Source organism: Eurytemora carolleeae, unplaced genomic scaffold (genome assembly GCF_000591075.1).
Source record: "Eurytemora carolleeae unplaced genomic scaffold, Eaff_2.0 scaffold1779, whole genome shotgun sequence".
NCBI lineage: Eukaryota > Metazoa > Arthropoda > Copepoda > Calanoida > Temoridae > Eurytemora > Eurytemora carolleeae.
The window spans coordinates 25711-44381 of record NW_019397672.1 but is presented as its reverse complement, the minus strand read 5'-3'; the positions used below and the strand labels follow the sequence as shown (position 1 = coordinate 44381).

At 32.6% G+C, this 18671-nt stretch overlaps 1 protein-coding gene across 2 annotated transcripts; it reads right to left on the bottom strand.

Annotated features, from left to right (window-relative positions):
• Positions 1 to 337: 337 nt before the first annotated feature.
• Positions 338 to 18124, bottom strand: LOC111715439 (glutamate receptor 1). 2 transcript variants are annotated; one of them, XM_023490759.1, is made up of 23 exons: positions 17237 to 18123; positions 16473 to 16573; positions 15608 to 15667; positions 15390 to 15454; positions 14576 to 14654; positions 13680 to 13738; positions 13513 to 13572; positions 13030 to 13144; positions 12838 to 12960; positions 11950 to 12054; positions 11798 to 11884; positions 11493 to 11630; positions 10547 to 10623; positions 10070 to 10168; positions 8822 to 8865; positions 7358 to 7425; positions 6573 to 6605; positions 6216 to 6287; positions 5594 to 5642; positions 3287 to 3389; positions 2331 to 2393; positions 948 to 1002; positions 338 to 584 (listed from the first exon to the last, which is right to left on the bottom strand). In XM_023490759.1, the coding sequence occupies exons 1-23, from the start codon at positions 17358 to 17360 to the stop codon at positions 486 to 488; spliced, it is 1878 nt and encodes a 625-aa protein (XP_023346527.1). In that variant the 5' UTR covers positions 17361 to 18123; the 3' UTR covers positions 338 to 485. The 2 variants fall into 2 exon arrangements, with proteins under 2 accessions (XP_023346527.1, XP_023346528.1); XM_023490760.1 differs by lacking the exons at positions 338 to 584; positions 948 to 1002; positions 2331 to 2393; positions 3287 to 3389 and adding an exon at positions 3396 to 4067 and having other exon boundaries at positions 17237 to 18124.
• Positions 18125 to 18671: the final 547 nt, after the last annotated feature.

The window sequence follows — 18671 nt, the reverse complement described above, 5'->3', positions numbered from 1 at the left end:
GTTGGAGTATATTAACCTATAGGGATACGACTTACTCAGGTTCCCGTAATCCCTACACTCGGAGCTGGGAACTTTAGAATGGATAAACTTTAATCCTGACTTCTTGATCCGAATATCCACTGTGGAAACTTTTCATTTTAGTCCTAATCCACTCTTTTTCTCTCTCCTAGGATATCCGTAAATTGTTTTCTCCAATGAGAATATTTCTGTTCTCTCATTGGTTGCCCGCTTTTCTCTGATTGGCTGCTACAGTTTCTCAGATGATTAAATATTAATTTGAATTTTATCGCTTTTCATACACTTTTAAGATAATTTTGCAAGATTATGTTAATCTTGAGATTATCAAAAAGAGAGGATCAAGCATTAATCCTGATATCCACCATTCTAAAGTTTTCAGCTACGGGACCAGAACATAAAACTTTCTGTGTAATTAAACTCAGGTTATATTAAAAGCAAATTGTCTGTGCCTAGTAAAAGCCAGTTTACTAATGATTCTGTACAACAAATATTATCATTTCCAATATAAAAATAAAACTAGAGAAGAGAATACCAATGCCAATCACAACAAACAGGAAAACTGTACTCTGAAAATAAACAAATTCTCAAAATGTAAAATTATACACTCTTTTTTAAATCTCAATTTTATACTAAATAATTTGACAATATTTTCAAACTTATCTAGATCAAACTTTTACTTGTGTCACTGCATGCATATTCCATAAAAAAATAGTTGATTCTCATTTCCTTTATTTCTCATTGAAGAACTTTTAATGCAATTTATCAATATCTAAATTAGCACTGCTAAGGGCAAAATGAAGGATCATACTTGATTATAGACAAAGTTTTTGAGGGTACCATTGTAAATCAGGTATTGCTCTCTTTGCATGGAGGGTCACTTGCAACTACACTTATAGTCTCTTTAGGTTGCAAAAGTGAAATATTATAACCTGAATCCCAAGTATCAGATTAGAATCATTACAAGTACCAGCTTCAAGAGTTCCCCTTGACAAAACAAACAAAATTAGCATGTGTATAATACTTGTTTTGACTTGGTTATCAGGTTCAAACATTTAGTTTTGAGCCTTAGATTTTAACATGTCATGCCCATGTAACATTTATTTCATCTCCACTCTACATTGGCGAAGATTTTGAGAAGATGCTCCTTCGGACATCTATAGCTATGCCACTAGAGCTAGGACTGGGAAAAGTTCTTTTAACGAAAAAGAGATTCTGGAAAGTTAATGAATGGCAAAAAACGTTAATTTTTAAATTATTAACAAAACGGGGTAGCCAATTTTGAACAAAAAATTAATAGTTGAAAAAGAAAATGAAACAGAAAGATTTTAAAAAACGGCAAATTTCATTATTTTTTTTCGGCTAAAATTGCATAAAACTTACGCAACAGTAAAAAAAATTTATATGATAGAACTTTTAAATTTTTTTTGCCATTTGGTGATGGCTTGTGTGATAAACTCAATTTGATAAACTTTTAAAGATTTTTTTTAATGGACATTTTGGAGTTTTGGCAAACTCCAAAATACTACAAAGAACCATCAAGGGCTTGCACCGTTAACAATTTGACAAAATGCTTCACAAAGATTTCTGAACGTCTAATGCCAATAATAGCAAAAAAAAACCTTTAATGGCACTTTATCTACCGTTAATGGCACTTTATCTACCGTTAATGGCACTTTATCTACCATTAATGGCACTTTATCTACCGTTAATGTAATCAATAAAATTGAGATCTTTATCTACCGTTAATGGCACTTTATCTACCGTTAATGGCACTTTATCTACCATTAATGGCACTTTATCTACCGTTAACGTAATTAATAAAATTGAGATCTTTAACTACCGGTAACTTAAAAAAAAAACTGAAAATACCATTAGAGAAACAAACATTCCCATCTTCCCTTTAAAACTCACGACTACCTAAAATTTTTTTTTTTTCAATGCTTGGAACTATCCATTAACTAAATGGTTAGAAAAAGTTGGAATGTGCCCACGCCCAGCCCTAATTTAGGCTCTACCTTAATTCTGACAGAAAAGATTTTGTATGATTTTGACATCGAATATTTTGTATTAATGGTGTCAGATTTGCCTTTATTTTGATAGGGGAGATTTGTTGTACATTTGTCGGATATTCAACATTATAGATATTGTCTCCCTTGGTTCTAAATTAAAAAAAACTTATTCAGTTTTTTTATATGTCGGAGCATAATAGGGTTAGTAACTTAGTACTGAATCACAGCTCCAATATTTTATTTTACAAAATTCCGAGTAAATTTGCAGAACAACAAAATATGTAGAATGAAACAAAATTTCACCTTTTACTGTTTTCAATGATTGTATCAACAACTCCAGTTTCCTTCATTACTTGAAGCTGCTTTCTGTAAAACATGCAGCACATGATAAATGCTAAATATTTTTCAACCTTGCCAGAAATAAAAAGGATAAGAATAACAAATATCAATGGAAAAAATAAAAAAATAATAATAATATTCACAAAACTAACATGAACTTAATTGAATTAATTTGCTTGTTCTATTGGTTTCCTGCAATGATATTCAAGATTATTATATTTAATGAATCTTAGGTTGTCAAACAATTTGTATTTTCACTAAAATTTTGACTTTGTTTATTCTCAGAATTGTTGTTAAACTTTCCATCTATTTCGTTTGATTTGAACTTAACAAGTGATAAATATAATCTTCTTGTTCAGATCATTCTTTAGCTGTGAGATAGTTGTTCAGCAAAATCGTTCATTCATTAATTTTGTTCGTTCAATTAATTTAGTTCATTTAAAGAAAAATCAAATGCTAATTCTCTTATAGATCACATTCCCTCGTTGATTGTGTTTTGATGGTTAAAAACACCATCATTCAGAACAATGTTGTCATTTACTAAAATAATGCCCTTATCTTCAAAAAACTTTTTTACAAAAACTAAATTTGAAATTAAAATCTAATTAATATTTTAGCTCTAAACACTTTTTAACCCTAAACAACAACCCCCCCTCTAGTTTTTTTGTACTAGGACTCTCAGCTTTGACACTCTCACAGTGAAATTGTGCGACTTCCTATGATTAGAAATTTAAAAGATTTATGTAACATTTTTTTTAATGTATAGGATAGAGTGCAGGGGAAAAAAGTCTGGTCTGTGTAGAACAGAGTCTCTACAATGTTAAATATTGAGATACAGGGGGTCCCAAAAATACAGTCAACCTGTATCTTAAAAGAAAAATTAAATAAGAATAAGTAATAATTGCTGAGAATGACCTAACCTGAAAAAGGGTGTGAATGGTGAGTTTTTCTGCAGATAAATTCCTGTCTGTGTTGGTAGAGTAGCATCAACTGCTATCCTAGCTGACTCACAAGGGTATGCAGCTAAAGTACAAGAGATATAATTGGTAGAACTGCTATCCTAGCTGACTCACAAGGGTATTCAGCTAGAATATAATAGATCTAATTGGTGGAACTACTATCCCAGCTGACTCACAAGGGTATGCAGCTAGAATATAAGAGATATAATAATAATAATAATAATAATGTATATTTCAAAGTAGTTTACAGTTTAAATGATAACAATATATGTACAAGTTATGGTCATGGAATAAAATCAGTGATATATTACATATTTACAATTACAGACACTAGTTTGCGGACTAGAAAGTCTTCAGACTGTATAAACTAGCCCAAAAAATTGTTCTTATTTGTTCTTTTTTAGACTGTACTATTGAGCGATGAGATATACCAGATACTGTGCATGGTGGTTGGCGATTCCTTGAATACAGAGACAGAGTGGAGTAAATTAAAATAATGAATACTTTTAGTTTTGGAGCAGTAGGGTTTGGGACAAGCCCGATTCAGGATATGCAGCTAAAATGTAAGAGATGTAATTAGTGGAACTGCTATCCTAGCTGACACACAAGGATATTCAGCTAGAATATAAGAGATATAATTGGTAGAACTGCTATCCTAGCTGACACAAAAGGGTATTAAGCTAGAAAATATGAGATATAATTGATAGAACTGCTATCCTAGCTGACTCACAAGGGTATGCAGCTAGAATATAAGAGATATAATTGGTGGAACTGCTATCCTAGCTGACACACAAGGGTATTCAGCTAGAACATAAGAGATATAATTGGTGGAACTACTATCCTAGCTGACACACAAGGATATTCAGCTAGAATATAAGAGATATAATTGGTGGAACTGCTATCCTAACTGACACACAAGGGTATGCAGCTAGAATATAAGAGATATAATTGGTGGAACTACTATCCTAGCTGACTCACAAGGATATTCAGCTAGAATATAAGAGATATAATTGGTGGAACTGCTATCCTAACTGACACACAAGGGTATGCAGCTAGAATATAAGAGATATAATTGGGGGAACTGCTATCCTAGCTGACACACAAGGGTATTCAGCTATAATATAAGAGATATAATTGGTAGCACTGCTATCCTAGCTGACACACAAGGGTATGCAGCTAAAATATAAAAGATATAATTGGTGGAACTGCTATCCTAGCCTACTCACAAGGGTATGCAGCTAGAATATAAGAGGTATAATTGGTGGAACTGCTATCCTAGCTGACACACAGGGGTATTCAGCTAGAATATAAGCGATATAATTGGTGGAACTACTATCCTAGCTGACACACAAGGGTATGCAGCTAAAATATAAGCGATATAATCGGTGGAACTTATAGCTGATACACAGGGGTATTCAGCTAGAATATGTTTAACTAATTTGTTCTGAATTTGATTATTTCTCTTGTTGCTTGCGCAACTATCTAAGAATGCCGCGCACCACTCACATTTTTCGAAATCCGTTAAAAACGTTTTCTAAAGAAATTAAATATAAAAAATTAATTAAAAAATATTATAAAATATAAACTATATACAAATGTGGCGAAAGATAATCGATGACTATAGATTGCACGTTGCAATATCTGAATGATTTGTTTGAAATTAAATTGATTTTTTACGGTCTAAGTCGTATGTTGCAATTTTCTGAATTTGTATGAGTGCTACGTTCTTCGGTATTAGACGCCTTTAACAATTTTCTCCTTACAGACGCAATGGATAGAAGTAAGGTTAGTAGCGATCAAAAGCGCTTTTTTATCGCATTTAGCCTATACCCCCTTTCATTTTTCGCGAACACTCCCTTTAACGACAATTATTCCTGTGTAGTTTATGAACCATCACAGAATATGGAAGAGGAATAAATTACTCTGTCTGCATAAGATGCTCGATCCAAATATTCTCAAGGCAAAAGTTTTCAGAAGAGTTCCACTATTTCCTGTTTATTACCAAGGATGTTGAAAAAGGTTAGATACTTGGATGCGCTCCAACAGGATATGTCATTTTTTAAGCAATGGACACTCAAAATCCTCATATGATGTCGTCATTGAGTATTGGCAGAAGATGACAAGCATGGAAAATCCTCCGACGGCAATCAGCTACGTTGCACATAAGGATTATGAGATTCCATTGCTTTGAAGACATTTCTATTAAATTGGAGCACATCTAGAGTATCCAACCTTGATAAACAACCTTGGTTATGACTGTATGCTTACCCATGAACGCCTCAGCTTCATCACCGTAACCAAGTACAAGGTAGTTGCTCTTAAACATTAGACATAGTTAGTTTAAAAGGACTAAACTAAAGTGTCCAGCAAACCAAACTTTGGCAAGAAAATGCAAACATTTTTGGTTTGTTTTTCACAAACTTTTTCGCATACTTTAGCATTTTTTACTAAAATGAATTAGCAAAAAATGCAGAAATGATGCAAAATTTTTGCAAATAAAATAAGTGTTGTAGCTGCAATATTAATTGCACAAAAAAAACTTGTGGGATTCTACTCTGAGAGCTCAGCATTAGAAGTTGTATTATATCATATTTATTCATTTCTCTTCCTTTACTTTGCTAAATGTTTCATGAAAAATGGCTGAAATACCCGTTTTTTTGCGAAATTTTCGCAAAACAAAATAAAGCAAATTTTTTTGCATTTTTCGCGATCCAACAAAATGCCAAAAAATACAAATCTTTGGCTAGCATTTTTGACCCTGAAAAATGCAAAACTTTCGCAAAGTGATTAACCCTTTTCGCTGGAATGGAAACCCTAAACTATACATGTAGTTTTAAATGATCCTATATTTCAAATCTATCTGATCAAGAATGGCAGGGGTATTACTCACTCGAACAGCTTTCAAAATATTGTCAAAATCTCCCTGAACCCAGGTTATTAATCCATATTCTTGACCATATACCTACAAATAATAAAGATAAAAATGTCTGCCCAGAAAAATCTGCAAAACATGATTTACAAAAAAACGGCAGGTTACAGAGCAACTGTTGACGCTGTATTGTCACTAGAAAAGGGGCTTGACGCACCCTGAATTAAAGCCCAGTCTATACATATATAGATAGGTTTTTTTGCCTGTCGGTCTGATCCAGTGAACTTGAAGATAACATGGCAACTTGATAAAAATCTGTGATAAGATAAAATTGTTTAAGATGAATTACAAAAATTATTAGACAAATGTTAAACCTACCTTTTCCTTCCACAATCGCTGAAAAACTACATTCTAAAAAGCCTTCATTCTTAACAATTTGATAATAAACCATGGACAATAAATCATGCATCAGATGTATGATGCCAATTTGCAGAATAATTTTGGAGACATTTTTTAGGATTCATTTGAGACTTATAAAACGGTATATTAATGTATAATTATTGAGTTTTGAAAAAAAATTCTCCACAATATTACATTCTCAGTTCAACTACCACACAATGCCGGTCACTCCCGTTATTGCTTTAATTAATGTATCTTTTGTCCGAATTTGATGAGTATCAGCCGCGTGTCAAATTCATCAAAAACCGGTCTCAATTAAGCACCGGCTTAAATCTTGAAAAATTGAATACAATTTTAAGAGGAAAAAAACCATATTTAAGCCCTGGCTTAAATTCTATAAATTCGGCTTCTTTAAATTTATACTAATCCTGTTGATTATCTGTAAGGTTGTATTTTCTTAAATATGTTAAATCAATATTATATTAACCAACATTCAAAAGATATGCATTAAAAATTGCACAAAAATTTATTTTCTGTGACTCCCGGAAAGTAAATAACAAATTTTTGAAATATAAAACAGCGTGCAAAGTCAAAACATTTCAAGGTGCCAAAAGAAGAGTGCAAGGGGGGCACTTACCCCCCCCCCCCCGCATACAAAAAGTTTACACAATCAAAATTAGAAAAGTATAGTTTACAATAAATAATCAGTTCTTGAATAATCAAGGTCTAAAGATTAAAATATAATAAAACAATGTCCGACTATCCTGTTCTGAAAATTGCAGTCTAGACACAAATGATGTCCCTGATGGAAGAGAGAGTTTTATGTCTGTATCTTAAATAAAAGTTCTTTTTGAGTTTTGATCACAGAATAGCAGACAAGAGTAGTGTAAATGGACCCGCACTAGAGAACAATAGATTTAATCACAGAATAGCAGACAAGAGTAGTGTAAATGGACCCGCACAAGAGAAAAATTTAGTTTTAATTACAGAATAGCAGACAAGAGAAGCATAAATGGACCCGCGCTAGAGAACAATTGTTTTGATCACAGAATAGCAGACAAGAGTAGTGTAAATGGACCCACGCAAGAGAACAATAGCTAGTTTTATTCACTTTATAGCAGACAAGAGTATTGGTGTTAATGGACCCGCACTAGAGAACAATAAATTTATTCACAGAATAGCAGACAAGAGTATAAGTGTAAATGGACCTGTTCTAGAGAATAATAGTTTTGATTACAGAATAGCACAAGAGTAGTGTAAATGGACCCATGCTAGAGAACATTAGTTTGACCACAGAATAGCAGACAAGAGTAGTGTAAATGGACCAGTGCTAGAGTATAATAGTTTTAATTACAGAATAGCAGACAAGAGTAGTGTAAATGGACCAGTGCTAGAGAATAATAGTTTTAATTACAGAATAGCAGACAAGAGTAGTGTAAATTGACCCAGAGAACAATAGTTTTATTCACAGAACAGCAGGCAAGAGTAGTGTAATTATGGACCCGCGCTAGAGAACAATAGTTTTAATCACAGAATAGCAGACAAGAGTAGTGTAAATGGACCCACGCTAGAGAACAATAGATTTAATCACAGAATAGCAGACAAGAGTAGTGTAAATGGACTTGTGCTAGAGAACAATAGATTTAATCACAGAATAGCAGACAAGAGTAGTGTAAATGGACCCGCACTAGAGAACAATAGATTTAATCACAGAACAGCAGACAAGAGTGGTGTAAATGGACCCGTGCTAGAGAACAATAGTTTTGATTACAGAATAGCAGACAAGAGACGCAGGTCTGCTGCTTTAGTAATTGTAAATTGGCCCTGCTAAGATGTTTAAAATGTACACTAGTTGTGCATACAGAGGAAAAATAATTACATATAAAAACATTAGATACAGTTTGTGTAATTAAGATGGAAACTTTTGAAACAATTTAAGCCTCTTTTATTGTAAAAATCAAATTAGACATTTGATTTAATGTTATTGGGCAAAACATTAAATATCTTTCATTAATTATTACCTTATTTAACCTTGAGGACAACTTGAGAAGCTAAATTTAAGAAGTTACCAAGCCATTATTGCACAGACTGCATAGCTTTTTATTGATTTGGAAATGTTGGCTTTTCATCTTGATACAACTTTTATTCATTCTTGTTTAATATTTATTTTTGTTGGTTTTAAAATTAAATTATATTTTTACGTCTTTAAGCACTACATTTAATTTTACCTAGTATATCTTCCATCTTTTGGATTGGTAGTTTTGCAGTTTTACTACAAGACAGAAAAATAACTAATATATTCACCCCAGAAGTGCTTTAAAAATACTTTTTAGTTTAAACTAGGCTTTGTTGGAACCATGCCAGCAGAGTTCCTTGCAGAATTTTTATACATATTGAATTTTTATCAGTGGACTCGTGGTAATGTTCTTTAGAATTTTGATGTGTAAATATTGAAAATAAATACATTTTTAGCTTAATTGTTAAACGAAAGAAATTAAGTTTTCACCACAAACTCAAAAATAACCTGATGGTGGAAACCTTTGATATTTCAAGCTTTAATGATTTTATCTAACAGAATTCATAGTTTGAAGAATCTAAGGTCTACAACATTGGGCTGCAAAATTTTTGGGATTATACAATAAATTTTTGTGCTAATGGCTCAACGCCTTGGGGGTATTAAAGATTCTTTAAAGATTTTAGGGTTCAGCTACTACTCCTACTGTCCTGTAAGAAAAACTAAAATGTGTTCCAAATCATAAGAATTTCAATATAATTGTTGAAGAATAGTTAGTAATACTAGGCTTTTAGGGCGCTTCGCGCCCATCTTCTGTTTAATCTTTTAATAGTGGTTTTATCTCTGAACATCTTCTCTTTGTACAGTATAAAACAAAAACAAAAAAAGTTTGCGGATTTCATAATATTTTTTGCGCATTTTCAAAATTTTTCAAAAATAAATAACTTTAAAACCAAATTCTTAAAATTTTGATCATTCATAAACCTTCCCTGGGGTCACGTGAAGTCCCAAAAAAAATTTGAGCCCAATCAGTTCAGCCGTTTTGACGTTTATTGGATACAAACAAACAAACAGACAAACAGACAGACAAGCCAAATTTATATATAGACTAGCCTATCTTCGAAATTAATTGTGAACATGTTATCTTTGTGTACATCGTAAAACAAAACAAAAATAATTGCGGATTTTCACAAAATATTTCGTGGATTTTCAATATTTTCAAAAATTTAATGAAGATCGAAATTTGATGGAGACAAATATTTGAAATTTTGATCATTCATAAACCTTCCCTGGGGTCCCTAGATGTTGCCCCAAAAATTTGGGCCCAATCGGTTCAGCCGTTTTGACGTTTATTGGTCACAAACAAACAAACAGACAGACAGACAGACAAGCCAAATTTATATATAGATGCTGAGGCTTGAGGTAAGAAGTTATTTAGTAAGTTATTTTCTAATGTTGTTTCCTAGTGAGATAAGATGTTAGTTCTGCTTTGTATGTTTCTACAACAAAGAATCCCAGAACTAAGTAAGTCAGCATGCAAATTCTCCAGGCTTTCTTAAACCTAGAAAACTCAAGCTCAAGCTAATATATACACTAGAAAGAGGAAAAGTGGCCTAGAAATTAAGTATTATAATTTTACTGTAATATATTAATGCATAGGCATAACTATCCCAGGGGTTCACAACCAAATTAAAGTACAATGTAAAGTTATTGAACAATGCAAAATGTTTACTGCCCCAAACACCCCGATTTCAGTAAACATTTCTGAAGTGTAGTAAACATTACTATACACAAACACCTTTGAAAAGTGTACAAAACACTAGTGTATTTTCAAGCCTTAGGATCAGAGATGGAATTATATGGACCTGATTTAGCCATTTTTTTCTTAATGTTAATTGCTGACAGATTAATGATTTTTAAAACTTAATGATCTACCAACCTGGTTTCTGGAAGAAGGAAGGTTTCAACAGCTCCTAGTGCTCTCAATGAGAAACTCAGAAGGTCAACGCATCTTCCCTGTTAACAATGCATTAATTAAGTTTTAGTGTAACAATATAACAGTGGATGAGACACATAACTTGTCAGAGGTTTATATTTTAAAGAATTACTTACTTCCTTTAGAAAGGGATCAGTAACAGATTTCCAATATTTTCTGTTGAAAAGAAAGGAAAATTGTATGCCTTATTTTACTTTGCAGCCTTGAACATGGAGTTAAGTTATTCAGCACTGAGATTGCTAGAAAAGGTTCCATATTTACCACAGACTTATTAACTTTTTAGTGGAAGGAATGCATAGATCAGATTGGTACGCAATCATGCTTCTCTAAATATTGGAAACATGTCAGAGTTTATGGGATTAAAAGTTTTAAAGTATATAAAGCTAAGGCTGAAATCAAAAGTTCTTTTCCAGCACTTTTCTGGAGACATCTGAAGCTAGGAGTGAGAACAGATGTGAAGTTAGAGTTGGGTGTGGTTCCCGGGTAAAAATCGTTTTTTTTTCACAGGAAAAACAAACAAAAGTGAACAGTTTAAAAAGAGTAGGAACACACCCAGCTTAAGGGCTGGGTGTTGTTCCTGGGGAACGATTGTTCTTTGACAAGAATGAACAGAGAACAACAAGAACAACGCGGAACAATTAAAAATAGTAGGAACACGCCCAGCCATATCTGTAGTATCCCAGACTGTGCAGATTGAATGAGATAATATTATGTTGATAACAAATTCAGGTAAAAAGACAAAGGACAGGATTGAAACAAATCCAAGAAAGATAATAAAGTTTTCAAGTGTAAGGTGCCAGTTCAAATGTGTATTAAATTCATCATTTTATGAACTACCATGAGTTTTAATGTGTATAATGGCTATGCATTAATTGGTGATCAAACTTACAATATTTGTGGGTTCATTTTGTTCTTGATTTGGAACAGTGATAAGAATTTTCTTTTTACGTCTCCAACGGGCCAAGTTGTTAGCCAAAATCTGACGCCAGAGTTGAATTGTCCTGCCCTTGGGAGTAGACATACTGTGCTGGAAAAGTTTTGGAATATGTGAAATTGTTCAAGTAAATATGACTAATTTATATCAAGCTTTTCTTGTACATACATACGCTATTTGTTTTTTTTAGATTGAACTGTTTTTCTACAGGATACTTAACTATATTTAATAATATAAGATGACAAAAGATTGATAAGCACCTGAGTTTCATTGTGAGTGATGTAGGAAAGAGTAAAGAGAACCAAAGTTAGACCCAACGCAGAGCAGAAAACCCACGCCCAAATACTCTACAGACATTTATATGTTCAATGCATATCACCATAACTAAAATTTTTTCTTATATTAGGTTTACCGGGTTCAATGGTTTAAAAAAAGCCATTAAATCAATTTCATTTCCAGGTCTAGACATGAAACAAAATGTATCCAGCCGAAGAATGCTTCCTCCAAAATCTGCAATCTAGAATACTATCATTATGTCCAAATCCGTAAATGGTAAACAATACACTAAACACAGAGAATTACACAGAAGTAAATTTAAATGATTTGATAAAAAGGTCTTTATGTGGATAAAAAGTTCACTTATTGAATCTATGTAAAGCCTGGGGGTGTCCCATGCCCCCCACACCATAGAAAACCCTCTGAATAAAAATATTTATTGCAATGCATGTTCATAGCCCATTTTTTCAAGGTCAGTTTATTGAAAACATAATTAGAATAGTAATAGTTTGTGTTCTAGGAAGATTAGAAGAAATTGCCAAATAAAGTTTTAGAAAGTTTATAGAACATTTTTGTTTTGCTTTAGTCACAAAAAAGTAATGTGCTATTTTATATTCTTTTTTTACACAGACCGGACAATTTACCGTACTGTTCCCTAACCTATGCATAACAAAATGTTTTTAACTTAAAAGCCTTAAAATTACTTTTCCAGAAAAGTAAAGGCAAGGTGATAGTGCAAAGGGCAAATACGAGAGAGATGGGCGTCAAATGCCCCCTCACCCAGCCAATAAAGGAATAAGAGGTTTCACCCATAGATCTCATTAAGTTATTCACTTATAACTCATTACAAAGTACTTAGTACCTATATTTTTGCCATCTAATGGTAAAATCTTTTCAGATTTTGACTTTTTATATCAGCAGAATCATTAGTTTTATCCTGGTTGCAAAGATATAAGGATTATAAGTTTACATATTGGGGCTGGTAATTAGTTCTTTTATTTTAGTTCTTTTAACTGAAAGTAACCTGTGTTCTATCAAATGTAACAAAAAGTCCGGACCCAGCAATATCCACCTCTTTTCTCTCAAGCATACCAATTAATCCATTGAATACAGAAGTTTTTCCTTTGTGTTTTATTCCCCCAGGAACCTAGCAGAAATATTTTACTCCAGAAATTTTAAATAACAAAATTAGAGATTTTGGTAATTAAGTCATTACTTTTGACCCCTGGAAGCCATCAATTGATGGAACAAGCTTGTATGTAAAATTCATAATTTTGCTCATCGCGTGGAAGGTTGCGCCAATTTTTCCTTCAAGTTTGTCATCCTTCCTCCTAGAATAAGTTATGAGAAACATAAATCCTATTGTTTTGATAGAATCATCAAAAGGTGTTTTGAAAAAACTGGGTATAGGCTGAATCTGAATCAGATAAGAATTAAGTAGCTACACAACATCTACATCTAGATCTACATTGGAAATGGTTGAAACTACTGAATGCCAAGAACAGAGAAGTCACATTAATTTCACAGTGTTCACAAATACATGATCCACATCATTTTGTAATTTTCAAATGTTCAGGTATAGATATTAATTATTAGGTTGCTGATTAATACAAATTTGATCTGGATTCAGTCTAGTCTGTAATTCTTTAATTTTTGGCGAATACTTTAAATCTTCAGCTTTACTTTTTTAAATATTAACCTGGACAATACTGTTGAGTCAGAATAACCTACAGTTAACATTATGCCATTCAAATCAATTCTGTATTCATGAAGTTCAAATTTTTTTCAGAATTTTGCATTCATTGTTTTCATGATTCCAATTAGTGTTAAAACTTATATTATATTATAAGGTTAGTTTGAGCTTCCCTAGTGTCCTCTGCTGGGTGATTTATAGGTAACTGCAAGGTGATACTGTCATCCACAGACTGAAATAGAGTTTGCATATTAGTAATACAATGTTTAGAGTCCCTCCCTTCATGAAGATTAGCATTGACATTGAGGTGGGGAAAGCAAAGCTGCACCCGTATGGCCTCCATCCTGCAATTGACTCATTAACATGGAGTTGGGGCAATGTGCTTACCTCTATTGCTTCCTGTCTGCACTAAGGTTTGCAGCGAACGAAAGGTTTCAAGAAAAAAAGCAAAAAAAATGATAAATTTTGGAACAGCTTTCAGCAAAATTTCATGAAAAAAGGGAAAAATTTGGCATTTTTTGCAAGCAAACAAAATGCAAAATTTTTTGCAAAAAATTTTCCTTTTTTTGCAGGAAACCCTATCCTGCGCCAGAAAGTCTTCTAGCAAAATGTCATTACTATAAATGCTTATTTTCTCAGAAAAAAAATATTTTTTTACATGCCTGCTGATGTTGATCTTCTCTTAACATGTTTTAAAGGCAGAGAGAAGTGTAATCTTAACCAAAAACAAAGCAGCTTTGCGTGCAAACATTTTTAGAGAAGATCAACATCAGCAGGTATGGTCAAAATATTTTACTGACAGACAAATGGGTGTGGACAGGAAGCAATACGGGTGCAGTGCAGTGAGCTCATTGCGGGATGGAGGCTTTATTGGTGCGTCTTGCATTTCCCCTCCATTGAGCAAATGTGACAAGCATATTTTACAGCAGAATCAAGGGACAGAAATAAAAAAATATTATTTTTGGGGTTATAAAAATTAGCATATATCACTTATTGGATATTTAATAATACTTCAAGAGGAACTGTTGTGAACTAACATGTGAAATGATGCATGTATTGTCTAACATACCTTAAGAGTTATAATTTCAAATATTTCAGAATTATTCTTAACCAGAAATTTCCTGTTTTCTTCTCCTTCCATCATGAACCTGAAAGCATAAAATGAGAAAGTGTTTGTACACATTTTGTTGCTTCTGGTTGCTAAGAATCTTAGAGGAATAAATCAGAAATTGACTTATTCCCGGTCCCTGTCATGCTTAATATGGAATCATAAAATGAATCACATTATTTGAAATAGAACAATTAGAAAAATAATCTACAACCCTCTTGAAAGTTCTTATTTTTAAATGGTTTTCATAAATCAACATTTTCTTCACTCAATTAATCCTTTTTCACCAAGAGTCCATTGTTGGCTTCACACTAGAATGCCAAGAACTAATTACTATCAAAAGTAAGAAAAATTCTTAAAACCTCACAAAATATGACCTAAAAAAATAAAAAAATCTTGCAAATTAGACAAAAAGTTAATTAAATTTTTGATTTTTTGGCCTTCAACAGGTACTATAAATGTCCAATATTCAATATAGGTGCTCCTGCACTGAAGGTAAATGGCCAATTATCAAGTTCTCGGTTTAACCACCCAAAATTACATTTCTTCCATGGTGTGAAAGGGTTTAAATATGCTTCTTGCAGAACATTATGGTTGTTTCGCCTTGCCAATTCTATTGGCTATACCTTACTACAGAAACATCCAGAACTAGTTTTTACTGTTTTTCAGTAATGACCTTAGGGATACTAATAAAATTTATTATGATATTTACAAACACTGTCAGGAAAAAGGTGAATAGCTTAAATATTTCATGAAGAATAGTTTAGGATTTTACCTTGAAACAACCCATTCAGCAGAAGCGGGAAAAATGGCAAATGCTTCATTTACAATTAATTTTTCCTGAAATTATATGGTATAAGATTTATCACAAAACACCAGGAATAATTTACAGTAAAGTTTATTTAAAAAACAGGATAATTACATGCACATAGATGAAATACTGTAAGATATAGAAACTAGAAATTGAGTTTCTTACAATTAAGTATTTATTACCTGAATTGGAATCTTGCAAAAAATTAATGTTGTATCATCCAGATTTTTACTAGTTAAATTCTAAAATATTTAATTGTCTCTTATTACATTTTCTTTACTTGAGGCCGAATTTTAAAAATTTTAGCTTGCGGCCGAAATTTGAGATGTTGCTCAAATATGGTTGCTTCCACTTAAAATTTTATTATATGTTTCAAGATTCAGGCCGGTGCAATTGAAACCGGTTTTATGCGGATTTGGGATGCGACTCAAATTCAACATTAGTAACATACAATTAGGGTTGTTAATCGTTTTTGTAAACGATCGTTAAACAGTCGTTTTTTGTTTCGTTTTCAAAACGATTGTTTCGTTTTCGATTTTTCGTCGTCGTTTTCATAACGAAACGATCGTTTTTCTGAAAAATGAAAACGTTAACATCCCTACATGCAATGTTTAAATTTTTAAATTTTTAAGTTTAAAGCTATGCAAAGTAGTTTGAAGTTAATGCATATTGCTTGGCTTAGTTCACCAACTCCATTGAACTGGTTCTATGATGCATGAATAATTATTGCTTGAAACAGTATTTTTTATACTTGGTGGCTAAGCTATGTTACAGATATTTTATGTAGTTTAGATATTTTGAGTATGAATAAAGATTTGATAAATCATCTTCATATTCTGGAATTGTTTTTGTCTGTCAGCTTTTTAGTATTGCAAAAGTCATTGTCCTCTGTTTATAATGGTAATCAGATAAAGTTAAGTTGGTGGAGAACCTTCAAAAATTGCTAGACATGTCAATAAACTTTTCTAAATTGCACCAATTGTGAATACGTCATAAAACTATTGAAAGAATTGCGGGTCCATTAAGTATTGATAAGTATGGGTGTACCAGCATTTGTTTAATGTTTAGGTGTGGATGGGTTGAGTAGTGAAAATCTAGAGCTCCAGCAATCAATTCATCACTCTCATCACAAAGAACCAGGTTCACCACTGTAAAATCAAGAATTATCAAAGTCAAGCATGATCTTTGGATTTGAAAATGTTTAAATGATAATAAGACTGTGAGGTGAGAATGGAATTATGTAGTTTACACTGTACACTCATGACATCAGAACCAGATAAACCAAAGTGTAAATTCACTTTGAGGTAGGGTTTCTGAAACAGTCTACATCATTTCTTCACTAAGGTAATGAGACTTTGCCTGAATCTCGAATTTTCTTTAATATGGTAATTAGAAAATTCGAGTTTGTGACAATTAGACTCAATTCCAAAGAGATTTGATTATACACAGCTTTAAGACCCATCTTAAACCCAACTCTGACCAAATTGTGCCATGTGATTGACAGCTGCGAGATCTTAGGATCAACTTAAGGAGTTAGGCCCAATGAAAAATGAAACCCATCTTGGTTGATTTTAGTGGAAAATTAGGCTCTATGCTGAGTCTAGTTCTCATCATGACATGTAATGCGCCAATTCCAACCATGAAAATCCGCCAAAAACAATATAAACCCGTTTTTTATGAACTTACATCTGATGTGCCAAATTAGATGCAACTTAAATCCGAAAGCCCAAGTTGTAAAATTCTGGACAACAGCTTAAGCCTGAGTCGTATTTTCCTGAATCTATTAAATTGCAGGCTCTGAATCTATCTACCTGGCTTAAGAAGATCTGGTTTGATTCTGCTTAGGTTATTTATAAATTCAAGTACTTGAGAGTGGTTCATATCAGCCAGGGTAAAGGGAACCAACACAGATAGCAGTAAACTTAAATTTATCATCTTGCCATTTATTGTGCTTTCAGATCTTCAAGGCTCTACAAAAAAATCAGGGTAGTTTTTGCAAATGTAGTTTTTGCTTTTAAATCCTAGAAAATTATTTTATCCTCTACACTTTTTTCTATTTGAAAAAAATATTTATCAAGTTGAGGAGTTACAAGACTTCAACTTTTCAAAAGTTGTTGATAAAAATAAATGTGACCTTTTCCGATTCAAATACATTGTAACACTTTTGTTTAATTATTCTCAACCACGACACAACAGTATTTATCAATCGTTAATTAATAATAATTTTCATCCAAGTTTTGTCTATGATAACTGAAAATTAAATCAATCAAAAGTTACAATTGCTCAACATTTTTTGGGGGAAAATTACGCAATTTACAAACTCTACATCTTGGTATCTGTTTAAAAACACTATAAATGTTACATTTATTTTACCCCTTTTTTTGCATTTTTTCAACCCTTCCTAGCACCTAAACTATTAAAGTTATTGTTCCAAATTTGAGCTGGCGCGCCTTGAAAAATAAAACTATGATCATGCATTTCGCCCCTATACCTATACTCTAAGGCCTTTTTTTTTTGGGGGGGGGCTTTGAACGCCCCACCCTAGGCTATACATAGATTCAGACTCCCCAGCCAATAGGGTTAAAAGTTTAAATCGAGCTTTTCCTGTAGTTGCAGTCCAAAAGAAATATCCATTTATAAAGAATGATTTCAATTTTAAACAAATGTGTACACTAGTGCACATTCTGTACATAAAAAGGTATTTTTTTTAAGTAATCTACATTCTACAAATTAATCTAAATACTAAGAAATAAACTATATTTTCTTGGGCATACAATAAAATAACTTGTCATCTTTCCTCAACCATTAAAAATATAATTGCGCCAAATACTTCATGTAAACCTGAAAATGTAAATTATATTTTACTCTCCTGATGTCCAGTGTCCACTGTAAGTAAACAGTTAACTGGAGGATCCAATATAAACCCTATCTCTACTTATTTTTTGTCTAATATAGACGGGGAGCGGGGGGGGGGGGGGTGTTTTCTACCCCTCCAATGATATTGACCTTAGGGTTGAAATAAGACTGTGTGATAAATGCCCGTACTCCAACGTTTTAAGGTCAGCTCATTAAAAAAATTAAACTTTTATCTTTATGAAGTTGATAAAGTTTAAACGCTCTGGTATCAGCCGTTTTTATGTTGCAGAGAAAAAAACAATAGAGGAGGGGGGTGGAAAACAGGGTGGCCTGCACGTGATAGGGTTAAGTAATAAGTATTAAAAACTTTGTTATTTGAAATATTGAGTT

Bases quoted from the DNA above. Each gene is read 5' to 3' on its own strand.
- LOC111715439 (XM_023490759.1), bottom strand. From the start codon at position 17,360: ATGATAAATTTAAGTTTACTGCTATCTGTGTTGGTTCCCTTTACCCTG. The intron at 6,606-7,357 runs GATAGTCGGACA...AAGGCTTTTTAG, and splicing joins GACTGCAATTTTCAGAACAG to AATGTAGTTTTTCAGCGATT. The intron at 1,003-2,330 runs GTGAAATTTTGT...TGTTTTGTCAAG, and splicing joins ATCATTGAAAACAGTAAAAG to GGGAACTCTTGAAGCTGGTA.